Source organism: Centroberyx affinis, unplaced genomic scaffold (assembly GCF_046629955.1).
Source record: "Centroberyx affinis isolate AG114_WGS23_722 - 3 ecotype Tasmania unplaced genomic scaffold, CSIRO-AGI_Caff_v1 ptg000067l_1, whole genome shotgun sequence".
Classification (NCBI taxonomy): domain Eukaryota; kingdom Metazoa; phylum Chordata; class Actinopteri; order Beryciformes; family Berycidae; genus Centroberyx; species Centroberyx affinis.
In genome coordinates this window covers 23,419-46,639 of record NW_027278778.1, presented here as the reverse complement: position 1 = coordinate 46,639, position 23,221 = coordinate 23,419, and the positions used below count along the sequence as shown (strand labels likewise).

The 23,221-nt window shown below is 44.0% G+C and overlaps 2 protein-coding genes across 2 annotated transcripts; one reads left to right on the top strand and one right to left on the bottom strand.

Moving 5' to 3' along the window:
* The first annotated feature begins 956 nt into the window (after positions 1 to 956).
* Positions 957 to 8,607, top strand: nuf2 (UF2 component of NDC80 kinetochore complex). Its single transcript, XM_071520758.1, has 13 exons — positions 957 to 1,149; positions 1,684 to 1,758; positions 2,078 to 2,154; positions 2,300 to 2,361; positions 2,465 to 2,562; positions 2,891 to 2,964; positions 3,447 to 3,540; positions 3,639 to 3,701; positions 4,000 to 4,137; positions 4,725 to 4,865; positions 7,052 to 7,227; positions 8,128 to 8,263; positions 8,364 to 8,607. Exons 1-13 carry the CDS (start codon positions 1,027 to 1,029, stop codon positions 8,469 to 8,471), a joined length of 1,365 nt encoding a protein of 454 aa, XP_071376859.1. The 5' UTR covers positions 957 to 1,026; the 3' UTR covers positions 8,472 to 8,607.
* Positions 8,608 to 9,621: 1,014 nt separating this feature from the next.
* On the bottom strand, positions 9,622 to 23,024 carry efcc1 (EF-hand and coiled-coil domain containing 1). Its single transcript, XM_071520769.1, has 8 exons — positions 22,353 to 23,024; positions 21,322 to 21,755; positions 13,841 to 13,995; positions 12,866 to 13,001; positions 12,247 to 12,403; positions 10,915 to 11,073; positions 9,928 to 9,997; positions 9,622 to 9,755 (listed from the first exon to the last, which is right to left on the bottom strand). The coding sequence occupies exons 1-8, from the start codon at positions 23,022 to 23,024 to the stop codon at positions 9,622 to 9,624; spliced, it is 1,917 nt and encodes a 638-aa protein (XP_071376870.1).
* Between the last annotated feature and the right edge of the window lie 197 nt (positions 23,025 to 23,221).

Sequence of the window (23,221 nt, the reverse complement as noted above, 5' to 3'; positions counted from 1 at the left end):
AGAATTGATTAACAGATTGCAAGACTAAAGGAATTTGCTCTTCATTTTTAACCCACATTAACTCAGTTGACCCACTCTTCAGTGAGAATCTCTGTTGACTTCCACAATCCACTTTAACAGCAAAAGGGGCAATTCGATTGCAATGCAAAGCTCTCTACTTTCCCATATAGTGACAAGAGAGTGTGATGGTTCATATTTTTCCATCAAAATCTCTGAAACTGGACTCAGATGCTATGCAAAGTAGTAAGGAACCCACATATTCTGTGCTTTATTATACTAAAAGAGAGTTCACCCTGCACCCTTAAATCCCATTGCATCCCAGTTGCATTGAACAGATATGTTGATGGCTTGTTAGAAAGAAAGACCTGAGACATTTTGAAAGATGAATATTGTTCAAAAATCCTTAGGAGCAACATAAATAATTATGAGTAACTACTACAGCTACTACAACTACCACTACTACTATTACTCTATTACTACTAATAATAATAATACATTTTATAGCTCTTATTTAGCTCTTATTTGAAATTAGAATTTACAAAGTAGTTTACAAAACGGCACAAAACAAAAATAGTAAAATATATTAAAAGGACATAAGAATTAGGAAACACATTTAAAAGAAAGGGCAGTGAAAATATACTAATAATACATTAATAACATAAAACCATATACAACAGCACAAGAATAAAAAGTGAGTAAAATAAAAAAGTACATACAAACAAGTCTATAAATTAAACGAGTTGTGAGAATGTGAGGATAAGCACAGTCCGACTAGACTCTCTGCTGCTGTACGCCACTAGCGCCCCCTACCACGGTAGGGGGCGCTAGTGACCATTCTATGCAATCTAACTAACAACAGAAGAAGGACAAATTGACCAATCAAATGGTCTGAATCAACCACAACAAGGAAGTCATTTTAAGGCGCCAATTTTGTATCGTCGTTGAGATACAAAAATTGATTTGCTGTCTTAAGGAGTAGTTTGTCTCAGTAAAACTTTTGATTTTTATCGTCACTAAATAGCAACAATGACGGAAAACACTTTCCCAGTCTATAAGGTGGATGCAATAGTAAACTTTTACCGAACTGAAGTCCTTACTGGTCAAGAGGCAAAACATTTCACGAAGAGTGATCTGACTCCTACTCCAAAGGTAATGTGTAAGGTTTCTTATCTCTGAATATTTTATAATAGCATAATGGGAGTAGAGAGAGCTCATAGAGTAGCTAAATTATATCAGCGAAATATCACCGTTGTAGTGTTAGCGCTTTATCAATGACTGACGTTAGGGATTAGCCCCGTTACGTTCCAATTTCTCGTGTGGAGAGGACGTCACGCCAAACCCCATTGAACAATCTGACTGTTTATTGTTGCTTTGCTTATCGGTAAAATTAAATACCTGTTTGAACAAGATTTAATACCCTTTACGGATCGGATAGGACCCACTCTTGAATTCGGCATACGCCCAATACACCAAGCAGCACTGTAAAATTGATTCGCCTGTCATTCCCCACATTCTTCCACCAAAATAGACCGCGGTGGCGAATGGGAAACAACTGTAAAAGTGCTGGATCACACAAGAGGGAACGGCACGTATCGGGGTTTACTGTATCATCTGCAGGCAGTCATTCCTCTTTGGTCAGTTAACTCCAACAGAATGAAGCTCATTGATTTTTCTCACTTTTAGCCAGAGTCGGTCCAAAGGTTATACATGAGGATACTGCATCTCCTGTATCGTTTCAGACCGGAGTGTCACTCCATGGTAAGTATTGTGTCACATCCAAGCGTGCATAGTAGCCTACCTGCCACAACATGACTTGAGACTTGTAATTTTAATAGATATGGTCTCTCTCCTCATTTCGGCATATATCCAATCAAATAAGGATCACTTAATTTCAATAAGATTTCAGATTTCCACAGAGCAATCATGTCAATTCCTGTTTGTCTGGCATTGTAATGTCACCCCCTCCACCTATCATTTCCACGGTGAATGCTGTGTGCAGACTCATCCCCACATTGCGCCTATTTATTCTCTTTGCCTTTTTTGTTGAGTGTTTGAGTTCGTTTTTGGTTTCCAACAGGTTCCGCTGTTGGAAAACATTCAGTATCCGGCATTTCACGAGGGGTCAACTGCGATCATGAGTGTTTACCTGCGCATGTGAGTATTCTGGCTTTCCTTCATGGATATAATATCAACCAATTCTGATGGAACTGGACTTCAACATGATCCTATGCACGATATGTATTTTTCTACACTGTTTTATACAGTCCTATTGAACAGCATTGTGCATGATCTTTTTCAGGCAGCAGTTTCTGCCTATGTGCTATGTGTATGACTTCTCACTCAATGACCTTCTGGCTCCAAGTAAGCATATGATTTTCTGAGTTTTGCTAAAGTTATTATTATATTATTGGTTAAGCCACATTCAACCAGCCCTTAAATAATTGTCTTGCCTGTTCCTTTACAGAAACGAAGAAAACTCTCATTGTTCTAAGTGGAATCATGAACTTTCTTCACTTCAGGAAGCAGCGGATGGAGATGGTCTTGGAGCAGCAGGCCAGATTTGTATGTTATATCTTCCCGCATAGGCACAGCCGGGGGGGAGGGGGGTGTTTGGTTGGTGATGGGCTTAAAGTTAGAGCAACAGGCTTGTAACCAGAAGGTCGACAGTTCAAATCCCTGATGCTGAAAAAGAGGATTCATGCTCACTAAACCTTTCCCTGAATAAAGGTTAAATAAAGCTGATGGAGCTGATGCTGTAGTCTAGAGAAATGTCTTCACTGCACATTTTTCACTTAATGTTCTATTTAAATTTTCAGACACTTTTACAACTCGTGAATCCGTGTGTATCTGGATTTGTGCATACCGTAACAGTTGCTCTTTCTTTTGTCAGAGGGCCGATATGGACATGTTGCAAACTTGCACCAAAGGCATAAAAGAAGCGGAGAAGAAGATCGAGACGCTGACGTAAGTGTTGCATTACAGACGTGAGATCATCTTCTAATTGGTATATTGCTGTAAAATGAGTTCTGGTGAGGCATTCAAATCCTAGCAGAAAAAACATATACACTGAACATGCAGAGATAATAGTGGCAAGAATGAGACTCGGATTACAACAGTCATTCTAGTACATTCTGTAATTTGTGTCATTTCTTGTGAATTAAACTAGAGTAAAATGGAACTATTGCTGTTTTTGCTGGGAGTCTGAAATAGTTGCAGTCCTATGCTGTGATTTAAGCTGATAAGACAAATGTATTTTTACATTAAAATCTTACGTAACTCATCTTTAAATCTGGACATGAAAGATAAAACGGCTATAGAACATAGAGCCGTTGTTATTGCTCGTCTTAGTTAAATAAAATATTGCATGGCGGTTATCTCGAAACGGAAGATAAAACGGGAGACTTGCACATTAAGATGCGTACCGGCTTTTCTCCCTCTGCGTTCAGGACCATCCCACCGGAGCAGCAGGCCGAGGCCAAGGAGCTGGCAGCCGCGCTCTCTGACCTCCAGACCGCCACCATGCACGAATACCAGGAAGTGGTAGGAAGTGATAAAAAAAAATGCCACATGATCATCACACGATCCCTGTCCTTGTGTTGTGCTGTCAGTCAGGCTGAAACAAACATATTTCCTTCCAGAATGGAATAAACGACGCCATCGCGGAGTGGAAAACCACAATTGCAGAGAGGACTCAGAAAGTGGTATGTGATGGTGATGCAGTGTATTTAACTGCTTTTTTATCTCATTGCATGCAATATTATATGGGACTTTGTTCTGGCATGCAGACTATATGTATATCGTTTTTTTTAATCATGTAAAATATTGTTTCCGGACCACAAAAATACTCCCAAGCCGCAGAAATCATGTTCCATAGTTTCTGGGAGACAAAACGAAAATACGCACAGTACGCACCATGAAATAACACCGGACACCAGTGGCAGTCTAATCGGTGCAAGGCCTTTTCAACACTGTTCAGTGCTGTTTGAATGTGTGCGCCAGGCCCAGCTGAAGGTGGACCTCAGCACCCTGAAGGAAGACATCGGCAAGCTGAAGTCTCAGATCGTGGAGTCTCCGGAGGAGCTGAAGAGCCAGATGGAGAAGATGAGGGAGAATGTGAAGAACATCAAGATCTCCATCGTGAGTAGAAAAGGAAACGGGGAGATCTTTGGCCCCCTAACCTGGCATTTTCATATATAGGGTTAGACAGATGTATCGGGCCGTTGCTGGCCGTGTATTAAACATCAGATCTGGTCCAGTCAATGTCGTCCACCTCTCATATGATGGTGTGATTACATATTTATTGTAGAATTAATGAATACTACACTGGTTGTCTATGGGAAGCCATGAACCTGAATTGCTTCTAATGCAACATTTTGAACAGAATCCACATACCTGAATTATTTGTTGTTGTTGTTCCTCTTCCTCTTCTTCCTCCTCCCATTCCTCTCTGTCTTCCTCTTCCTCCTCCTCCTGGGTTTCAATGAAGAGTTTTAGTGTCCCATGCTCTAAATGCCATTTCAGAGGCTTTTCCACAAATACAAGTTATGGGGTAAAACACAGAATACTTTTAATTTTAGTTTTTGGCACAAGAATGGTCAACTTTAAAGATATCTAATATCAGCAGCTACAATCCAAAAGTCTTATACTGGCTTTGAAAAACCCATGCCGGTTGAAACCTGTCTTTGAACACTACCGTTATTAACCGGTTGTATTTGTGGTACCAGGAACACACGGACGAGCGCGTAGTGGAGCTGCAGAACGCGGTGCAGGTTGTGACCCACAGCGAGGCCGAGATCCAGCTGATGTACAACCTGCTGCAGGACCTGCAGAGCGGCATGAACAACACCAAGCAGCGACAGGAGGAGGTACGAACAACCTGCTACTGCTGTGTGTCCAGCTCTGTGTTCAAAACCTGGGACCAGAAAAGGAGAATGAATAACTAGTATTTGAAGCGCAATATTAAATAGGGTAAATTAAAGGATAAGGACACATCAACAACCCTGTCAAACTCCCCTGCAGATGTATTATGGTCATGTGCTATGGAAGAGTAAAAATCCTACTTATTTCAACTTTTAAGAGTCAAAATTAATAATATAGTGAAGTATAGGTTCATCAAATTCAGAATGTGCGGGCATATTCAAGTTTGGCTTCATAATAAAAAGATGCTGACTAGCTCGAAGGGGAAAAAAATCAAGGTATCCACAAACGGAAACAAGTTTTAAAATAAATTATCTAACCTGAAGGCTTTAAAAAGTATTAAAGTTTCTTTTTTCTCTGCATGCCCACTCTTAGATCAATACAGAACAAGTTTAGGTGCAATTTTTTTGTGTGTCTGCTTTAGTAAACAGAATTTATTTTTGTCCTTTTTATACTTTTCTTATACCTTTTTTTTTTTTTTTTTTTAAAGTGCTCTTATTTAAAAGTTTCATTAAACAATGTTCAATTAAAATGGCCTGGTTTGCCAGCTTTGTTTCTTTAGTGTGGTTTTTAATTGGTCTTAAATTCAATTATAATTGGCATTAAAAAGAGCTCTTAAAATGTCTTAAATTTGGCTTTCTGAAAACTGTAGATACATTAAAGTAGAAGTAAGGCTGGAGTGGAGCATGCATGTGATAAATGAAGCATTAGGCATAAGTACCACAACTGCCGTCCTGTCCTTAAAGACGGGCGTTTTTGGTGCTCCATAGCACCGTACCACATAGAGCAGGTTGAAATGTGAAGATCATTTCAAGCATACAGATTGACTGAGTAATACATACAATAGTCTATATTAGTCTATAATAGACTATACAATAGTCTATAAATATGAACTCCATAAGCCACCATGTATTTTACAACTCCTAGAATGAAACAGGTATAGCCATAAGCACCTGTTGTTTTTATTTGCATAATATACACAATGGCGTATTCTCCAGTTTTAGTGTTATTCAGTATTATTCAGTGTTTATTGTGTGTAGCCTATATATATACAGTATATATAAAAAAAGAGTTTTTAGCATAAATACTTGAAAAGGTTTCCATTCTTTAAATATAGAGACTCAAAATACTAGTGCAAAAAACTACTAGTATACTAGCAAAAAACTCTTGAATTAGAGTTCTGTAATCAAGTATGTATGAGGTAGCGAGCAAGAAGAAGGGTGAAGCTCTAAATAAGTAATAGAATAATAAAAACTAGATGCAGTACGTATTCTGGGTGAAATGTGGGCCAGCTCAAAGCAACTGAAACTGGTGCTTGTTCTGCAGTAGCTAAAAAAGTGAACATGTTAGTTTGTAAATTAGCTTATTGGGGTAAGGTTTATAAATGCAACACATGTATCATCTTTGGTTCTACAGTAGTGGGGTGAACACAGAACACACTGTACTCGATTTCAACTAGAGGAGAATGAGGCGGTGATATTGATGTGACTTGACACGAAAGGTGAGTGAACTGAGATGGAGAAGTGAGCGGTTTGTGATTGTACCCCGACGGGGAGCGTGACGATGATTGGATCGGACATGACCAACTTTTCCTGCCAGTGGGGAGGAAAACCGCTCAGAGAGCAGTGTGTAAAAGACAGCACCGCCGTGGGGAGAGTGGAAGTGGAATGAAAGTTTGTCTCGAACTCCAATAATATAATGAAGGCTGCCCTCTAAGTCAGAAACTGTCCATAGCTTGATAGCGTTAATTCATTAGAAATGATCTAAATGAGAGAATGTATAGGAAGGATTGTTCTAATCCTAGGTTTCACCAGGCACCAAATGCCAGTAGTTTGTCTATGGTGGATAAATCAATAGGGGTCACCCGCCACTCTGGCCGCTCACTTTTTGAGACGATAACATGCTAATGCCTCAGTTATACAGTCTTTGGTTTTTGCCTGTTCTCAAACTCTGTCCCTGCTGACCATCGTACACTGTGAGCCAATCAAATCAAAGCAAAACAATGGCTCTGTATCAAACAGACTCCTGATTGGCTGCCCAATTACTACCAAATTCAAAAATGAAAACGTTTGAGAAGCCCTGTTTCTTCATTGTACATTAATGCATGCGCTTGTGTGTTCCTGTGTGTGCGTAGGTCCAAGAGCTGGCAGCTCAGTATGAGAAGCAGCAGAAGGAGCTGAAGAACCTGGGCCTCGAGGAAGGCCAGTTAAAGAGGGCTCTGGGCATGAAGCTGGACAAGGAGTCCAAACAGCAGATCCGCAGGCAGAAGAAGAAGGAGATGAAGGAGCATCACGTTCAGGATGTGTTGGGGTATTACTTCAGTGGCATACTATACAATATGCTCTACTATTTGTTACACAGAGGACATAACTTATGGTTCTTCTAGATGAAGAATCTTCCCTTGAAGTAGCCTAGAGTAGCTGTCCTGCACAGGGTTCCCACTGGTCACGGAATGAATTTTGAAGGTGTATTCCAGACAGGGAAATCAGGAATTATCAGGAAATTTTACAAATGGGTCACTTTACAGGATTCTACTAGAATGTATTTTCCAACTTGCTTCACACATTCATTGTATACTTTGCATGTTGGTGGCTTCAAATGGCAGCGAGAAGTAGCTGTTTGTTGTGAAAACTGCTTGAACTTCAATACCCAGAAATCACTTAACAACACATCAGTAAACTGCACACAGCACACTCATGTTTTCCAACCTGACTGGTCTGTGATGCTTAATTCCAAAGGAAACCAACAAAATGAGAGACAAAAGGTCTAACGTTGGTGAGTCCAGCTTTCTCTGGACGGAGCGCTGCTCACTGAAATCCAAACTGTCTCCTAAACAGCAATTAGTCACTCCCTATGGGTGGAGAAGTGACCATATCCAACACCATCACTTTGGCAAATAGGGTGAATCTATGGCATCTCAATTAGGGGTGATGGGACGCTCTTCTCTGTTGTAGCCCCACCTTGTCATTTAGGCTGATAAGACAGGTGTGTTTTTACATAAAAATCTGTCTAACGCAGCTTTAACAAACCAGGAAGGAATAAAAAATCTTGGTCACGAAAGTGCTCCGACATTGTTAGGGAAAGTCACGTATAAGTCTAGGTATTTTGCATCAAAATCACAATGGGAACTTGCTTTCATTGTGTCCCATGTATTGAACTGGCTCTCGTGAAACGCGCTCATGGACCCGCCCTCACCCAACTGTCCTTCAGGCGGTGTGACCAGGTCCATCAGAAGCGTGAGGAGATGGCCGACCAAATCCAAGAGATCTCCAGGGAGACCCAGCAGCTGAAGGCCAAGATGCAGAGCCTGAGGGACGTTTGCAGCAAAGAGACAGAGAACGCACAGGTAGGAGGGTGGTTCTGCATCAACATGTCAGGCACGCAGCCCAGATCTGTTATTGCTGCACCCGCGATGGGAGACTAACCATTTCATTCACTGTGTCCAGGCTCTGTACGACAACGTGTCCACCTCGCTGGATGAGCTACACAAGAGAATCGAGACGCACATTGTGGACCTGAACCAAGATATCAGCAAGATGTCTGCCAACTTCTAGATTACTTGTTTTCTTTTCACTTTCTTACTAAACTTATCTATGTTTTCCCTTTATTTCACTGTCATATTTTTAACTATTCTGATATTTGTTACCTTTCAAACTTTGATTAACGGCTAAAATGTTGGGAAGGTGTATATACACATCAATAAATGAATGAATGAAAGAAATCGCTGCAGTCTCATCATTGACATAACTAAATAAAAATGCAGAGCAAACAAGAATGGTTAAGTTGAAGACTTTATTGGCATGACTCAACACTAGTTTTTGTCATGTCAACATCCTGATTTCAAGAGAGCAATGAGTTTCTTGCTTCAAAATGAGCCTTCAGTTGTGAGGCAGTAACCATGTGTTAACTTGTATTATAGTTTATAACATAATACAGTTGTTGCACTTGTGTGGGCCGGAGGCTGCACAAGTCTTGTACATTTGGTGATCTGAGACCAGCCATGACTCAACTTCCTTTCCTAAACCATTCAAAGCGTTAGGGTTTTTGTTCCCTTGAAACAAACACATTTCATAATTCAGCAGTATAGCTATATGCCGTAAATGACTGTACATACATAGAAACACATGCCCAGACGAAGACAATGCCAACCATTTTTAAAGGGGCATTAAGTAAGATTTTAGCACAAAATGATCAGAAATGATCAGTGGGAGGGGAGGCTGTGGTAGAGGCTTTTGTAGAAGGAGACGAGTTCTATCAATGTTGTGATTCCTATTGGTAAGGTCATAGATTACTTAATGCCCCTTTAAGCTTAAGCTTATTTCAACATTTTCACATTCAGAACTCTATTGCGACAAATTCAGAAAATATTACCATAGTGGACCATACAGAGTTATGTGCAATAAACGCCCTGGAAAAAAAACAAACATATGAGAGCAAGTATCTTCTCTATGAGGAGTCAAGCCCTTGCCTACAATAATTAACATTCTAGGCTAAAGAGGAAGAAGTCATTTCACTTTATAGACATGAAGGGCCTGAGGAATATATGAGCTACAGTATGATACATTATATACAAAAATCAAATGGCCTTTGTCTTGTGTTATTGTTGTGGCCATTCATATTCAGTGTCCTCTATGAAGAAGAGAAGCTGTTGACTCCCACACAGACGTGCTGGAGCGTCCTCGGCCCAGCAGGAGGCAGGCTTGTTCAGCAGGAGATGATGAGGGCGTTGAGAGACTGGTGGCTCTGGGCTCGCTCCAGAGGGCCACCGGAGGACAGAACCTCACAGGCTGCCAGCTCATGGTAGAGAGCGTTGAGCACCTCCAGAATGTGGGCTTTCCCTGTGCAAAAAGGGAACAGATGTGACCGCTGTGGGGGAATCGCGTTAAAGACGACCCTACGAGAACTTAATCCAATCCCCCCCCCCCGCCCCTGCGTAATTGTCCATTTTCATTATCACGTTTCACAGACACACTTTATTGATTTTATTGGGTGTGTGTGAGTTCTACTAACCATGTTGCGGGTCGCTACAAGCCTCCAAAGTGCTGAGCAAGATTTTCCCCAGAGACCTCCGGGAGACATTCTGAAACAAGAGAGAGCTATTCTCAGATGGCTGTCAGGCAATTAACAGGCAATCAGACTCTTGTAACCAGAAAAGCCCTAACACATGTTCAACAAGTGAAACAAATCTGCTCTCAAATCCCTAATCATTAACATTGTTAGCGCTAGGAGACAAATGAAAGCTTTTCTCTGGTCCTAGGCCATCAGAATAATGTAGCCTACAAAATCCAAAAAATCAAAATGAAACATCACCATAATACGTCTAGAATATTCCTACGGTAGGTTAGACCGAGATATCGGTTTGCTGGTATAACGGGCCGATATGGGCCTTTAATTTCAAAATGAGATATCAGCCAGTCGATGTTGTCCATATGATGGAGGTTCCTCCCTGACCGCGGCTAGTGAATATGTTTTCATTCTAAGTTTTTATTTAAGATGGCTGACCGGAGAACCAGAGAAATCATTCCAGTGTGGTGTGGGAGGATTTTACTCAACTGCCAACCCAGCAAAAAGAATTTCATTACTATGGGCTTTAGTGGACAGTTTTAGTTCACATGATGGTCTAGATGCTGTTCCAGAGGCTTTTCCACTGTGCCAAGAATAAAAAAAATATTAATTTTTGTTCCTGAAAATGGTAAAGATATTGAATATCGGCACAAAATATTTGCTATCAGAAGCTTCAATCCAAAAACACTGGTATTTTCAGCCTATATTGGTTGAACCAACAATCAACCCTCTCACTACTCAATAATGATTTTATAGTCACTTTATCCTACTTTATGGCATTTTAAAAAAAATTCTATTGGTATCACATTTATATTCCTATAGCATATTATATAACTTTTACTTTTATAGGATTATTATAGTTCTTTTTCATAAGAGTTCTTTCTAATAAGGTGTTGACATCGGACTCGACTGAGCGGTGTAACTGTGACTGACCAGGTCTCGGAGCTGCTGGAGGAGCTGCAGGACGTCCAGGAGTTTCTCCTCGACCAGGGACAGACGCACCCTCTCCGTCTCCAGCATCTGCAGCTCCATCTGAAGCAGCTCCGTCTCCTCCGCCTTCTGCTGCAGCTCCTGCACCAGAGAGTCCTTCATCTGGAAGACCCAACACAGCCATTCAGCCTAAAGGGTACCGGTCTCTTCCCCTCACATTAACGCGCGATCCCTTGAAAAGTCCAGTCACTCTAAATTAGACTCTGGTACTAGCTTGTTAGTTTAATTTATGATGCAAAAAATATCCATCTTAAGTCATTTAATGTTGAGTCGAATCTTATTTTTCTTGAGACAAGTGAACAATTGTGCCATTGAGGTGAGATAATTCCACTTGCTTCCAATGCAGTTTGACAATGTCAAATGTCAAAGTGTAAATGTCTGCATTGGACGAGCCAGACTCCACTCATGTCAAGAAAACACTTGATTCAAGAAGACATCAAGAAGACCCTTGACTGAATTCTTGAAACACGTGAAACTAGGACTCAAGACAAGATTAAATGTAATCATGTTGTAAATATCGGCATTTTTCGCAGTGCACAGCCAACAGTTTGACAGCCTCATGAAAGCAGCTGGATTTCTGTCATAAATAAAAACATCGTCTTTACACTTTTCTGACCACGCTATAGATTCGCCTGCCAAAAACAAAATGCTGGAAATCCCTGCAGCGTGTCATTACGTCAGAAAGGACTCGAGGACAAAGGTCTCACCCCATACGTCCTGCACATTAACAAAGCCTCACAGTGATGAGTTTGTTTAGTTTCAGCCTTCCTCTCGGAGCGCTGAGACATTCTGGGAACGCGTTACGTCACGGTCCCCCATCTGCCCGTCTTCCTGTGTTGTTGAAAATACTACTGGACTGTAACAGGCCAGCTTTAATTTATGATATTCCTAAGTGTCATGCAGGGCAAGGGTGGGGTGGGGGGGGTTGTTTCTGTGGTCAGCTCCTGTGAGAAACAGCTGCACCCACACACACACACACACAGGGAGTCTCTGCTGGCGGTTTGGTTAAGTGGAAGCTCCAGGGCCGTGCCACTAGCTGTGGTTTCCCTTTGAAGCCCTCCACTTTCATTACAACCTTCACCAGTCCTCTCTAATCTAGTTGAACACCACACACACACACACACACACACACACACAGCCTCGAAATGTACTTGTGATGTAAAGCGAGACAAAACATTGTCCAGGGAGAAACGGTCTTGTGTAAATGGGTCCGGCAGAGCGTGGCAGAGTATGGTCGCCCACCCGGGTGGGACGGAGGTGCGCGGCGGTTGGTACCTGGTCCATGTCTATCTCCGCCTGGCTCTCCTTCAGCTCCAGCTGCTTATTCAGTCGGGTCACCCGCTCCAGGAGCTCCATGACGGCGCTGCGGCTCTCCTCGCCCCTCGAGCTCCCGAAATTAGACATCAGCTTCTTGAACGCCTTGTCGTCGCACCTGATGGAGGACACATTTTAAGAGATAGAAGGTCTGTGGGGTGGAGCAGTTATAGCTTTTCTGTTGCGTGTACATGTGATCATATTCAGTATTAAAGGTATACACCAACTTTCTGGCAAATAGTCTTTCATCAACTCATGGTTGGGCAACAAGAAGCCTGGCTAGTAGTAGTAAGAAGGCTAGTAGTTTCACCTCTGTGTATGTGGTATTTATTTCATTTATGTAATTTGTGAAACCCTGAGACATTCTCGTAATAATCTAGTAGTAATTCTTCCTTCATCTTCTATTCAAAGATGAATGCAAACCTTTCCCACCACATCGCAGGCCTGATACACATCACTACCTATCCCATCATGCCATGCGCACTCGATTATCGTTCCTCTAAGACAATGAATGGAGGTGCAGCTGTTCGCAAACTAGCCTACCGCGAGTCGGTGCAGTGACGAGATGCCTCTGTCGTACCTTTCCCCGCAGCAGGACAGCCTGGTCAGGATCCTCTTCACCTCGTCTACCTGCCTCTGCTGGTCTCCGGTCCACTTGTCCTCCTCCTCGTCGGACGCCGCCTGGCCCTCCACCGAGCGGAACAGCTGCTCCTCCACTAGACCACACAACACATCATCAGCCATCGCCGTTATCATGGGGTGGCGGAAGCCCAGAGGGTTAGAGACGAGACGCGTGCTTGTGAACAGACGGGTGGGGGAAAATGTGGTGGGGCAAAGTGAACGAGTAACAGTCTCCGTCGACTACTGCCGATGTGCTGTTGAGCAAGACACTGAAACCCCCCCCCCCACCTGCTTCAGTGGAGCTGCTCAGTGGCCAACGGTAGACTGTGGTTGTACTGGGCAGCTCCCAGTGTGAATGTGTGGAACTGTTAGAATGTGAAGCAAGGCGTTGCTCATTCGGCTTTCCCTAGATCAGTGGTTCTCAACCTGGGGGTCGGGAGATAATTTTCAGGGGTCGCAAGATGATTTATGGGATAGGGGGGAAAAAATCTATTTCTACTATACATACTACATAGATACTATATTATTATCATGTCTATTTTTTCATTTTTTTTTTTTGTCAACTTTTTTGCTTTTTTAGCAATACTAAACTAAGCAGAAATACTAAACAGCTTTCATTGAAACAAGCTGAAAAAAGATAAAACATCCTTTATATCGTTCTTCCTCTATATGCTCCTGTAACGGGGGTCACCAGTAGGCATCAAGTGGTTTTATGGGGTCACGAGCCAAGAAGGTTGAGAACCACTGCCCTAGATAATAGGGTTGAGACGATATGCTTATCTCACGAAATCCCTTTATTGTCCCATCCCTACTAGATAAATAAGGGTAAAAAAAGCAAAATCCTCAACAACCTCATAATCCTCCTCATCATTGCACAGTCACGGCTTGGACAGCAGCGCAGCGTTCTGTGGTTTTTATGAGGAAGACGTCTTACTTTTGTCCGGGGTCGTCTCGGCGCGCCCCGTCGGGGAACGCCGGTCACGCTGGGAGTCCGAGCAGCAACTCTGGCCCGGCCCGCCGCCGCCCCCACCGATCGACCGCTGCTCTGCCCTGGTGCTGCTTGGGAGTTGTAGTTTGGACACCTCTGACCTGAAAGGGAGTACGGCCTGTTTAGCCGCTTGACAGCACGTTCTCTCCGAGCGCATGTCCTCATTCACGCTGCTATGAATCTATCCGCGCACAAACTTGACACTGCCTAAGGGACTGAGAGCGCTCTTCAAATTTGCACAGAGGAAGAACTATTCAATCCGAGCCAATTGCCAACATCAAAGTGAACGTATCGAGTAACATGAGGCAGTGCATATTAAGCCACATCTACAACCACCATGATAATTTTATAGAAGCCTGTGATATAGTACGCCAAATCTGGGAGGGGTAATTGAAGCCAGACATTGCATCTTTAAGGCATTTTCACAGTAAAGTGGGTCAGTGGTAGAATGGCGCTATTAGTTTGCAGGAGTGAGCCTGCAAGATGTGAGGTAAAACACACTGACTGACATTGGTTGGAGCAGAATGAGAGTAGGGAAAATGTCGAGTGCGTGAACACTTTTTCGTACGCTCTTCTAATGTGATCTGCAGATGAAAAGACGCGCAGGTCTATTTGTCTTGTTCTTTCCTTTGCGTCTAAGACACGTTTAAACATTTGTTACTCCAAAAAGACTGAGACTGCAGTTTGTGCAGATCAATCGTTTCTTAATGGTTTGAATTTTCTAGGTTTCTCCTGCTGTCTGGTCTTTTGTGTTGGGGGAAATCCGATAGGGGGCCTTCGTAAATCACAGAATAAGTGTTTCCAGATGATGATGTCTTGCCGGGGAAAAAAAAAAAAGAAAAAAAAAAAAAAAAGAAGAAAATCTTGAAAAAGGTTTTCACCAGCCTGGCTCACTGCAAAAAAAAAAAAAAAAAAAAAATCCAGTCAAGAAGCACTCATGCTTATATCCTGCTGGCGCGAGGCAGGCTATGCCGTAAGACAACATTATACTCTGCATCTGTATACTATAGGTTTCTTTGTGCAGAACTGGGGCTGAAAATAGTGACTTCAGTGAAGGTCAATAATTGCAGCATGGTTTCAGGCAATCAATCAGAGAGGACGGGGAGACATGTTTAAGTTATTGGGGGCCACAGCGGAGGAGAGAGGGAGCTGGTTCATGAGGACCCGCAGCTGCGATTGGAGCAACGTGCAAGTGGGGCGCGGACGTGCACGCACACACACACACACACACACACACAAAAAAACCTTGCTGGTTGCTGTGGAAACGCATTGACTCTGGAATGAACTGGTGGAGGGCTTTTTCAAATGGGGGGGCTTTGGTGTGACTAATTGCACTTTAATTGACAGTGGTTGGACCGAAGTTGTAGCCTGGGTCCAGTGAATACTGTATCAAGGCCGCGGCTTCTGGCTCCGGCTCTTGACATGGAGGTGAAAAGAACGGTGCCGGCTTTTAGTCTCGAGAGACAAAAAAAAAAAAACGAACTTGGCGGTTGTCGTGAAAACTGGTTTTGGGGGGGGGGGATTATGATTGTGTATGAGATTAATGCTGCTCGAGGCGGGGACCTCATCTCACGGTTCAGCGGTGAAAGTGACTGGGAGCGGCGAGTACGCGCTCGGCGGTGGGTGCTGAGCATGGGAAATCCAGCTAGATGAGCACAGACACCTGAAAGTACTCCAGGCAGACATCCTGGACGGTGGTTGTGGACTGCGGGATACAGCAGACGTAGACATAAATTCGAGCCGTGTTTTCATGAGACAGGCACCGGAGTTCTCGCCAACGTACCAATGGAAAAGCAGCACGGATGGATTTTGGAGCGAAGATGAAAAATATCTGCTCATTTATTTATTTTGCTGAATGGGAGAAAATTAAATACCCCGATGGTGAAACGCTTTTACATATCGTCGAAACCTGCAATAGTTTTGGGTTAATTAAGAACTTCTGAATGTGTTGCATGTGTGTCAATGTTAATGAGTGATTTTACAGTATGAACTCCACTTCCATCAGTGCAGGTATCATATCATATATATATATTAGGTACTGTAATGACAATCATAAGTAGGATTCAGAATCTATCTTTGCATATTGCACAGGTTCACCATACACACCAATGAAAATCTTTAATCTTTCCCACAAACTAGTAAGATGATCCTTATTTCCATTTTGTGCACAGAAAGGACTTTTTGTGTTATTTGAATATTGTCCCATTCAGTAGGTGCAGCATACTGTAAGAACGTTGTTTTAAACAGACTGTTGGGAACTGATTTTCTATGGCATACCTCTGAATTTACTGATATACTGTATGTTCTATAGGAAACTTGAAACTGACCTCAAAGCCGTGATTTCTGGACCACTCTAGCTACTGTTATCCTGGGAGTCCCATACTAGCTGGGCAGCCCTAGATAATCAATTTAACATTTCCTGAACTGTCTGTATGCCCCCCCCCTCTCAATTTGTTCAGATTCCATTGGCTCCTGTATCAAAGGAACCTCTTGGCTCATCTCTGGTCAAAATTATGAACCCTATGCCCTTCAGGATAACATCATGTCTCCAGACAGCATTTATTGTGGAAAACAGAAGTATTTGAGTTACTCTCTCTGTAGGCTGCCTTGCATGTGATTATATATTACACTGTCTTTCACAACTGAGGAGGGAGCTATCCTCCTAGCCTGGTATGATATTAACTTGCCATTGAAAGGTCCCATATTTTATTCTTTCTTAGCAATTTAACACAGTTCCCTGTGGTCTTTATAAAACATTTGTGAAGTGTATAGCAAAAAAACCCCACCTAAATCCAGCTTTTGTGGTTTGTGTTCAACAGGCTGTTTTCTGTGGCTATTGATTTTATGCTAATGAACCACTACTCTGATTGGCCGCCTCATTGGAAGGTTGGGCTTCCGGCTGTGGGAGTGGTTATTCACCTTGGGTCGGTCAAATGCAGATTGTCAGCGAGTGATGTCACTAATGGCTCCAAATCCAGACGGCTTGTAGAATCACACGACTTTTAAATAAGGAAACTATGGCAAAACGGGAGGAGTTTCAGATTTCACATGATCTTGGCTGTTAGATACAACGACAAAATGCTTACACATGGAAGGGCAAGGAAAAAACTGTTTTGTACAATATGGGACCTTTAAGCTGTTGGCAGTAAAAATGCACTAATAGCATAATTTAATGTGTGGAAGCAATTCCTAGCCTGTGTAATGTAGGCCTAATCATTATTACATTCCTCAAGACGCACACGAAGGAGTCAAATTATATCTAAAACATGATGTGCTCCACTGTGCTATGTCAGGATATTTTGTAATCAAAAGGATCTTGTATTCTGCCCTATTAACAACAGTCTGAACCCATTCTTTTGGCCTGCGGGGGGGGTGGGGGGGGGGGCAGTCCAGCTGTTTGTGGTTAGAGTCAGGACACCCAGAGTACTTCCTGTGTTTATCACAGCGCAGTGCTGAAGTGAACTTTCCATCCACACACACACACACACACACTCACCCACCATCACCATTCCCCCTCCCACACTCCCCAAAGAGTAGTTTCCTCTTTCAGGTGTCATCGGTCAATGACAGGTCTCCTGTTCTGCAGAGGTTAAAAACCAGGGCGCGCAGTAGACCTGAGCTTGAACTTGAAGTTCCCTGCTTTGTGGGTGCCCCGCAGCATGGGGGAGGGTGGGGGTGTTTACATAGCTGACGGTTATTAATCAAGTCCTCTTATGTACAATGGGCTGGTTCCTGGGATACACATAAAGCGACTGTGCTTTCAGGGAAGCGAGGTGCCTCTCATTTGGTGATTATTTAGTAAAGGCCGAGGGCTTAATCCACCAAAAAAAAAAAAAAAAAACGAGGCCTGTAACATTTACAGAGGGGGGGGGTTAAGCTTTCCCGAGTGAGCAAGGTGCAAAGAAACCCCCCGAAAGTAAAGCACACTGGGGGATTAAAAGTAGAGGAAGAGAGCTCCAACCTCCTACGAGGGTGGGTGGCATACGTTTCAGAAGATATTTTGTGTGTGATGTAGTTCTGCTGATGTCAGCGGAGCGAGAATACCTCCAAACCAGAGAGAGGGAGAGAGGGAGAGCGGGGCGGCGGTTCAGAGCGAAAAAACGAGCCCACTTGGCAGTGTGGGCTTTTTTTTTGGAAGGCTGTTCAAGAACAACAGCGAGGCGGCAGAGGGAGCGCCGGGTCCCAGACGTCCCTCGAGTGTGTCCTTTCCTTTCCGTATTATTTAAAAGAGGGGCAGGAATGCCGTGGCAGCACCTGCTCCTCACAATGCTCCGGCTCTTGTGCGGAGGCAGATAAATGGTCTGCAGGGCCTTCGTCCCCCTCCCCTCCCCTACCCTCTCTCTCTCTCTCTCTCTCTCTCTCGGGCGCCACGCAGAGAGCATGAAAAGGCTGGGAGATTATGCCTCCCCCGGGGCCCGGCATCAGAGGGCCAAGGGTTAGAGGCATACAGAGGAGATGTCTGCAGAGGCGCTGTTAAAACGAAAAAAAAAGCGAGTTTTAAACCAGCCCGCTTTAACCATGTGCTCGTATGTGCTATCTGGAAATAGCTGGGGTATGTCGAGAGAGACGCCCCGGACTCAAGCGAGGGAATAAAACGAAAAAAAAAAAAGAATCCTAGACGAAAAGGCGACCCGGGTTGTTTTCGTGGCACCGAGAGCGATTTTGTATTTCCACTCTGTATCTATTCTTCGAGGCACAAAAAGAAAGACAGAAAGACGAATGAGGCCGTCCCTCTCTTCTGGGCCTCGGAAAACATGTCTGTCATTTCGTGAACAAACAGTCGGGTGTTTGCCTCTTCCTCCAGATGGTAGACTTTCCTCCCCCCCTCTTCTCTTTTTGTTCCTCTCGCTGTGCTCCCCATTGTCTACGCCTCTGGCCCACAGAGCTCTATAGGCTACAGTGACTGATTTAGACTCCCTTTACCTTCTGGAGTTCCCCCCTCCCAAAAAATAAAGGACAGAACTAAGAGCAACATTTGGTCGACCGTCCAGGTTTTTCATGGCAGTGCACTTGGGCGTTCATTCCTGCGCTCATCGGGTCCCGTTGGAAGGGGGGGGGGGCGGCTCCCATCTGAGTCTTGCCCTCTGCTCCGTTGCAGCATACGGTCCAAAGACATCACAGACGCGTTATGCAACAACACCCCCGCATCTTGAGTTTCAGGCCGAAGACCACATTTTTTTTTTTTTTTTTTTTTTTTACAACGACTTCCACCGGGACGATGATGGAGAACTGAGAAATGCATTATCGGTGGATTTCCTGGACGAGAGCGTTGGATTACATCAAAGCACACAGATGCAAAAAATAAAGGAAAGCAAACATTTTGATAATATTCTCACGGGCGTCCTGTTAAGGCTTATACCAGACACTCTTGTTATTGTGGGCCATCTTTACTGTCACTATCCACTGTGTGCAATCCAATGAAGCAGAACCCCCCCCCCCTCCAATTTTGTAACTCTGTATCTCTGAGATCCGACCAACATCTCAGAGTTAATCCCATTACCGTTCACAGCGGTTTAAAAGTAAGCCGCGGAGATAAGGTTACGGCCGATAATTTCACCAGATCCCTCGACAGACTGCTGCATCTCTAGATCGACCACATTAGAATCCCAGCCATCTGACACTGACACAGCATGTCCAAACAGTAACGACTTCATTTTCAGTTAACTTAAAGTTTTTACTTGTGGGGAAAAGAACAAGACAAGCCTTTATGTGATGAGCAAAGATCAGAGACAGCTTAGGAGCAAGAGGTAAAATGAGATATGGAAAAAAAAAACCCTCTATCCTTCAAATATGAAATGAGATTGAGACATTTTTATTTGAGTTCTTCCCCTGACACCTTGCTCTAGCTGGGTCTTTGAACGTAATGAACAGCCTGAGTATATAGAGTTTGGGGTTTTTCATGTTTGGATGAATAATATTATAGCGCTCGTTGAGGATAGAAATGTTAAAACAATGCCACCACCACCAACCCCCCCGCCCCCCGATGAGACGTGGCTGAGCAAGCATTGAGGCTTTCAGTGGGAATATTCATGGAGCCCGGTTGCTAAGATCCATAGGACGGGGGTGCCGATCTGGTATTGTTCCTTCGTGGGCCGGAGTGAAAGAACAGAGTGGAGATTGATGGGAATGGTCAGTCTGTTGAGGTCCTCGCTCAATGGAGCTCTCTCTTGACAAGTCAGACCCTTTGTGGCGTTGAATTATTTGGCATTAGGGTATCAATGGACGGCTAGTGAAAAGACTTTTCCAACAACAGTCTTCAGAGTCTGCATAGATTAGCGAGTTTAGGGTTATGAAGTGGCACTGTGGTTGCAAAATTTGTTATTTGGAATCAGTTTGAAGCAGGTATTAGGGCGGACTATAATCTCATAGGTAGGCTTTGGCTCTGCTGGTGCAGGACCGCGTCTCGCAGGTCTTACTTAGAGTCTATAATAACAGCGCTATTCAGATGTTACAACCGTTTAGAGACATCTGCTATCTAAATAAGCCAGACCTGCAGACATTGATTATATGGTGAGAACAGGCACAACAGACACAAAGGTAAACATTAAACCAATGGCTTTGTACTTTAAATGTCCAATTACACCCTGAAGAGCTAAGCTTCCATGAAAATGAATAGTTCCCGACGGTAGCGGAGCTCAAGCAGGACCGGCTTGCCACACACGACGCCTGTTAAACAAACCCAAACAAAACAAGGCTGAAAATTGGAATAGTTAACCACATCAAACCTTCATAAATAGCATGGCAGAGTTTTCCAGGCACGGAGCCAGAAGTAAACAGGGAGTCGTTTTTTATTCCAGGAGGAATTATAATTCATTATGGTTCATTCTAGCCACAGAGGCCTTCCTAATGCAACAAGTTGCCAAAACAAGCCCTTCGTTCTCATTGTACCGTACACAGCCAAACACGGTTCTGACCACTTGTTTTGCATTGGGTTTAACGGCTGATTGGGCCTAATGGATAGGTAAGAGGAGAATACACTCTGCTCCCTCTGTGACCATAGCGCAGTATTCCTGTGTCAACACCACCAAGCTAAAACCATTAGAAAAATGTACGAGCTGTATCTTTTTTCCTGTGTAAAAAGTTGAAAAGAATTAAACAATTCTTGATTAAAGAATTACCAAATGGCCATACAACAAATACACTTATATCAATCACATAAAACTATTGTGATATGATATGTCAATCCAAATGAATTGATGTGGAGGCGACAATTGTCATAACTGTTATGTCAAGATAGTCCAGTGGAAGTATAGGGTGCAGTCTAATGTAAAATACAGTATAGAGGCCAGTAGAGGCTGCCAATCTTCTCAGCGATGGTCTCGTTTGTGTACGATCATCATACCAATGTCTCAAAATGAATGTGGTGATGATTTATTATGTTAAAATGCTACACGTAAAGCCTTGAAGCCAACACCCCATGTTCTTACCTGTAGTAGAGGAGCTCTGACTCCAGCTGGAGGACGTGTCTCTGGAGTGCTGGCACGTGACTGGCTTTGGATTCCAGTTCCTTCACCTTGCCCAGGCCGCTGAGCAGCGCCTGCCTGGCCTCCTCCACCTTCCTCCTCATCCCCACCTGCTCTCTCTTCAGAGCTCGGTTGCAGTCCTCCAGAGCCACCACGGCCTCCTTAGAGCTCCGCAGCTCCTTCTCCAGTCTCTGATTACAGAGCATAGCTTCCTCCACCTGCCGGTCTCTGGAGCTCCGCAGCAGTTCTATCTCGTGGATGATGCTCTGCAGACTCTGCAGGTCGCTGTAGGCACTGCTTTTCACGTTGCTTATGCTTTTCTGGGCGGCTTGCTTCTGGTGGGCGATGAAGCAGCCTTCCTCTGGTTTATGTTTGGAGTGGCTTTTCCACAGTCCTACCTGAAGTAAAGAGCAGCAGGTGACGAGAAGGGACTGCATCAGAAACCAGGCTATGGAAGATATACTCCAGTGAAAAATCACTGGAAGAGAGAACTTATAGGGGGTCCCAAGCAAGATGAGGCCCTTCAGACAGGTGATGTGATACTGTACTAAATCAGATTCACAGGGGTGGGGTGGGGTGGGATGGGGGGGCCCACATCACATCTTGTCAGGGAGCCTAGAATTCCTAGCAGCACCACTGTTCCTTTTATATTCCTACAGGGACTTATGGTGTACCTATGGTACTCAATAATGAGTTTACAGTATCCTTATATTTGGTATCTTTTTCATCTCCTATGGTATCACTGTAATATTCCTATAATAACCCAATAGGGACTTTTATGATCCAACTGATATCACCATAATATTCTTATAATAGCCCTATAATAATCCTGTACTTACTTTTCCTGTGATATGTGCATAACATCATCCCATATAAAGACATTCCCCATGTGATTCACACTGAAAGCTTAAATATGATTGTAGGTGTGCACTATATCTGCCAGAACATCACACACTGCTACGCAATCGTGCCAGCATCACCAGCACCAGACTCACCTGCAGAGCCAAGCAGCGGGCATCGCTGCTCTGAAGCGCGGCGCGCATGTCCTCGATCAACTCCCTCAAACTTGCGTTCTCGTCCTCCAGCTTTGCCACTCTGTCCTCGGCCTCTTCGAGTGCGACTATCTCCTCGTAACACTCCCTGGTGCAGGAGCCGAGCCTGCAGCCGGAGACGTGCCGCTCCGAGGTGGGCGAGGAGCCGCCGCTCACCCCGGCGGACAGCAGCTTCTCTCGCCGCCTCAGCGGGCTCCTGAGGCGGATCTGGGTCTCGATGTGCTCGCTCTCTTTCCCCACCAGCAGCCTGCCGTTCTCATACTGGCACCCCGCCTTGGTGCTGAATTGCCCGCACAGCTTGGCGTGAAATTGTCTGAAGGTGAACTCGCCGGGTAAACTGTCCAAAATTCCGGCGCACTCCGAGTCTTCCAGGTCTTTGTTCAAACCCAGAATTTCGCACAAGATGTTAAAGTCCTCGACGGGGATCTTGCCGCCTCCTTGATAGTCCATATGATGGAAAATCTCCTGTAGGTATTGATCCAGTCCGGTGGCCAAAACTATGATTTCGTTCTCCACTCCCCGGTCCAGTCCGTAATGGTACGCCAGAGTGCTGACTATCCATTGTGTTCTGCGCGCTGGTCGGCCGTATGGATCATTGAAGTCTGCTTTATCCATTATTTCCAATGAGCAACATCCTATTCTACCTCCGCAAACTTATGACAGTTCCTCTTTCTTTTTAACAACACCGTGTACTTCGCATCTCCATCCTCCCAGCAGCACTCCACAGACTGAGAGCGGCTCGGGCTGAAACGAGGCGTGTGCTGGGCACGGAGCACATTTGAATTTTAGCACTGCCCCCCAAATCCAAAAGT

Coding starts and splice junctions, on each gene's coding strand:
- efcc1 (XM_071520769.1), bottom strand. CDS start 23,024: ATGGATAAAGCAGACTTCAATGATCCATACGGCCGACCAGCGCGCAGA. Junction 13,002..13,840: donor CGAGACGACCCCGGACAAAA/GTAAGACGTCTT, acceptor TGTGTGGTCTAG/TGGAGGAGCAGCTGTTCCGC. Junction 11,074..12,246: donor CGGAGATAGACATGGACCAG/GTACCAACCGCC, acceptor TGGGTCTTCCAG/ATGAAGGACTCTCTGGTGCA.
- nuf2 (XM_071520758.1), top strand. CDS start 1,027: ATGACGGAAAACACTTTCCCAGTCTATAAGGTGGATGCAATAGTAAAC. Junction 2,155..2,299: donor ATGAGTGTTTACCTGCGCAT/GTGAGTATTCTG, acceptor GATCTTTTTCAG/GCAGCAGTTTCTGCCTATGT. Junction 8,264..8,363: donor AAGAGACAGAGAACGCACAG/GTAGGAGGGTGG, acceptor CACTGTGTCCAG/GCTCTGTACGACAACGTGTC.